Source organism: Tetrao urogallus (assembly GCF_951394365.1).
Source record: "Tetrao urogallus genome assembly, chromosome: 1".
NCBI classification, from domain to species: Eukaryota; Metazoa; Chordata; class Aves; order Galliformes; family Phasianidae; genus Tetrao; species Tetrao urogallus.
In genome coordinates this window covers 167,502,884-167,506,806 of record NC_136813.1, presented here as the reverse complement: position 1 = coordinate 167,506,806, position 3,923 = coordinate 167,502,884, and the positions used below count along the sequence as shown (strand labels likewise).

Here is a 3,923-nt window from a genome sequence, read left to right as displayed (position 1 = left end):
GGAGAGCTGGCCCCGCTGGGGCAGAGCGGGCTGACCGAGCGCTCGGCCCCGCCGCCATGCAGCGCGCCGGCATTTCTGCGCTGTTCTGCCTGAATTTTGCGAAAGGCGCTGTGCCGGCGGCGGGGTGGGAAGACTCGGGGGAAGCGCGGCGCCCTGACGACCCCGCAGCCAATACGCCTTCCCCGAACCGCGGCGGTTTCAGGGACCCCCCCCGCTCGGAGGCCGGCGGGCGGGGACGGGGCAGGGACCGCCGGCGGCAGGATCCGAGCGGGCGAGAGCCGCGCGGCGGCCGCTTCCTCGCCCCCGTTTCCAGCGAAAGGGGCGGGAGGGGGAGTTCAAAGGCACAAACAAGGAGCGCAGGACCAAATTCCTCCCCCTCCCTCTCCACTAACGGGCTCGGCGATAAATCCGGCTCGGCTACGCTTCGCGATGGGGACGTGCCGCCGCCTTCCCCTCGCTGAGGCGGGAGCCGCGTTCCCCTCCCCGCGGAGACGGCGGCTGCCGCGCCCCCGGCGGGCGAGCGGACGCCGCTGAGGCGCCGTACCCCCGGCCAGCCCGCCGCCGCCGCCGCGGTACGGGGGGGACCGTGCCGCTGCGACAGGGGAGGACGGGGCTCGGCGCGGGGAGGAGGCGCTGCGAGCATGCGCCGGGCGAGCCGCTGACTGGGCGCTCCGTCAGGGTACCGAGGCAAAGGAAAAAGGAAAGAAAGAAAGAAAGAAAGAAAGAAAAAGGGATGAGGGGAAGGAGGATGAGCGACGGCGGAGGGAGGCGAGGAGGGTTTTAAAGGAGGCCGGCGGGATCCCGCGGGAAGGAGCGGCTGTGGCACGCGGGGCTCTCCGGCACCAACAGGTAGGAAGGAGGAAGGGCTGGAGCGGGGCTGCCGCAGCCGCGGGTGCGTGCGGGGAGCGCTCCGCGATGGCAGCGGACGAAGCGCGGGGCGCGCTGCCCGGCCCCGCCGCGGGGCTCCCGCAGGGCTCCGGCTGCGGCTGGCGGGCGGCGGCTGCGGGCGGCGCGGCGCGGCCCTGCATGGCCGTGGGCGGGGGTGCGCGGTGTGTGCGGTGCGTGCGGTGTCCGTGTGCGCGGAGGCAGGGCCGCGCGGCGGGGACAGCTCCGCGGAGGAGGGGAAGCGGCGGGGCCGGCGGGAGGGGGAGGGGGAGCCTGATTTCATGGTTTTAAAACGATGCCATGATCTGATCGGCGTCTGTTTACACGGCGGCGATCGGGCTCTTTCGCGGACGGTAAGAACGGAAGGATCTTGCCGGGGATTCAGCGGGAATAGGCTTTGCACGCCCGAGCTGGCGGAGCGGCGCTCGGTGCGGGCGGCGGGCAGCCCGGGGCTGCTGCGGGGCTCTGTCCCCGGCGCGGGGGGAGGAAAAAAACAACGGCGGCACAGCGGCAGGCAGAGCCCTTCCATTTATTTCGTTTTGCTGCATGAAATGTGCCCCGGTGCGCTCGCCGGGAGGATTAGCGGGCTTTGTGGAGCCCCGATCAGCGGGAAATAATAATAATAATAATAATAGTAAAAGATGCAGTCGATGTACGATATGTTTATTTAAGCATAGCCCAAAGCAGCCCTCCCCGAAGGATGGGCATTATGTCTTGGGTGTGATGCCTGTTTTGTCTCGGTATTTACATCGAGCGTTGCTTATTCCGAATGATGTCGAGGCTTTAAAGATTTGCATTAAAGCGGAGAGGGGGGGACCCTGAAGCACAGTGCCATCGGCTGCCTGGCGTACCTGTTTGTTTGGAAGCCGAAATGATGAAATTACGGTTTGCAGGAGGAAGGGAGGGAGATAATGAATACCGTTTCTCTTAGAATGTGCATGAACTAACACGGTGTGATTAATGTGCTTTGGTGACTCGGGTTAAAAAACATAAATTCTGCAGGGTTTCTTTGGGTGTGATCCGTATCAACACAGCAGCCGCCTCTAAAACACTGACAAATACCGTAGCCGTAAAATAAACATAGGTAATGTCAAAATACCAGCAGCCGTTGGTGATTTTTTTAAGGATGTCAGTGATTAGCTCTTGGGCTCGCAAACTGGGAATCTTTCGATTCATAAAATCTCCGAGGCTTTGACTGTAGAATGACATACGCTACCAAAGCTAAGGGGCACTGGCCAGTTCTGAGACTGTAACCAGCCAGATCTGTGAAATGCCAGTGATCAAACATGCTGAACAGTATGTATGTATGCATGTATCTATGAAAGCCTCGTGATTTTTAAAAACAAACAATAGTACTCAAATTTACAACTTCATTTGCTTCTCCATAAATTACCATCTTTGTTAGCACTTTCTGACATCATTTCTTGTTAACTTAAGAACTGATAGCTCGATTTTTTTTCAGATATTTTGATGGCATGACAAATCAGAACGAAGAGGATGTACTGTATGACTAGACACCAGATCAGTTCTGTTTGTGGATTACATTTTCAGTAAGATGTATGGATCTATTTTTTCCTTCTTCTTATATATAGATCATGAGACTTGACTGAGGCAATATACATATCATCCATCCATCTATGGCGAACTACAGCCATGCAGCTGACAACATTTTACAAAATCTTTCTCCTTTAACAGCTTTTCTGAAACTGACTTCACTGGGTTTCATAATAGGAGTCAGTGTGGTGGGTAACCTTCTGATCTCCATTTTGCTAGTCAAAGATAAGACCTTGCATAGAGCTCCTTACTACTTCCTGTTGGATCTTTGCTGCTCAGATATCCTCAGATCTGCAATTTGTTTCCCATTTGTTTTCACCTCTGTAAAAAATGGCTCTACTTGGACGTACGGGACTCTTACTTGCAAAGTGATTGCCTTTTTGGGGGTTTTGTCCTGCTTTCACACCGCTTTCATGTTATTCTGCATAAGCGTCACCAGATACTTAGCTATTGCCCACCACCGTTTTTATACAAAGAGGCTGACCTTCTGGACTTGTTTGGCCGTGATCTGTATGGTGTGGACTCTCTCTGTAGCCATGGCTTTCCCCCCAGTTTTAGATGTGGGCACCTACTCGTTCATTAGGGAGGAAGACCAATGCACTTTCCAGCATCGTTCCTTCAGGGCTAATGATTCTTTGGGATTTATGCTTCTTCTTGCCCTCATCCTCCTAGCCACACAGCTTGTCTACCTCAAGCTGATATTTTTTGTTCACGATCGCAGGAAAATGAAGCCAGTCCAGTTTGTTGCAGCGGTGAGCCAGAACTGGACATTTCACGGTCCCGGAGCAAGTGGTCAAGCAGCTGCTAATTGGCTGGCTGGATTTGGAAGGGGTCCCACACCGCCAACCTTGTTGGGAATCAGGCAGAACGCCAACACCACGGGCAGGAGAAGGCTACTGGTTTTAGACGAGTTCAAAATGGAGAAGAGAATCAGCAGAATGTTCTACATCATGACATTCCTCTTTCTGACCTTGTGGGGTCCCTATTTGGTAGCCTGTTACTGGAGAGTTTTTGCAAGAGGGCCTGTAGTACCGGGGGGATTTCTAACGGCCGCTGTCTGGATGAGTTTTGCCCAAGCTGGAATCAATCCTTTTGTCTGCATTTTCTCCAACAGGGAGCTGAGGCGCTGTTTCAGCACAACCCTTCTTTACTGCAGAAAATCCAGGTTACCAAGGGAACCTTACTGTGTTATATGAGGGAGCATCTGTAAATCTTTAGCCTTGTGAAACACTACCATTCTCTGCTAAGCAATTGTGGCCTGTAGCCATGTCTTGAGAAGAAAATCAAGAATGGGATGTCAGCAGTTGTAAGGATTTGGGCAACATTCTGCAGTCTTTGCAATAGCTCACCTCTAATCCTATTTTAAACCTAAACATGTTCCTGCTGACCACTGCTGAAGGTTTGTAATTAAGAACAAAGGACTGAACTACTGCCCTGAATTTCTTTATGTGGTTGAAATCTAGATTATGAAAGTAGCAGGTGCT

The 3,923-nt window shown here is 54.2% G+C and overlaps 1 protein-coding gene across 1 annotated transcript; it reads left to right on the top strand.

Moving 5' to 3' along the window:
- Positions 1-2,522: 2,522 nt before the first annotated feature.
- Positions 2,523-3,635, top strand: GPR85 (G protein-coupled receptor 85; the record flags this gene model as incomplete). Its single annotated transcript, XM_079549840.1, has 1 exon — positions 2,523-3,635. The coding sequence occupies one exon, from the start codon at positions 2,523-2,525 to the stop codon at positions 3,633-3,635; it is 1,113 nt and encodes a 370-aa protein (XP_079405966.1).
- Positions 3,636-3,923: the final 288 nt, after the last annotated feature.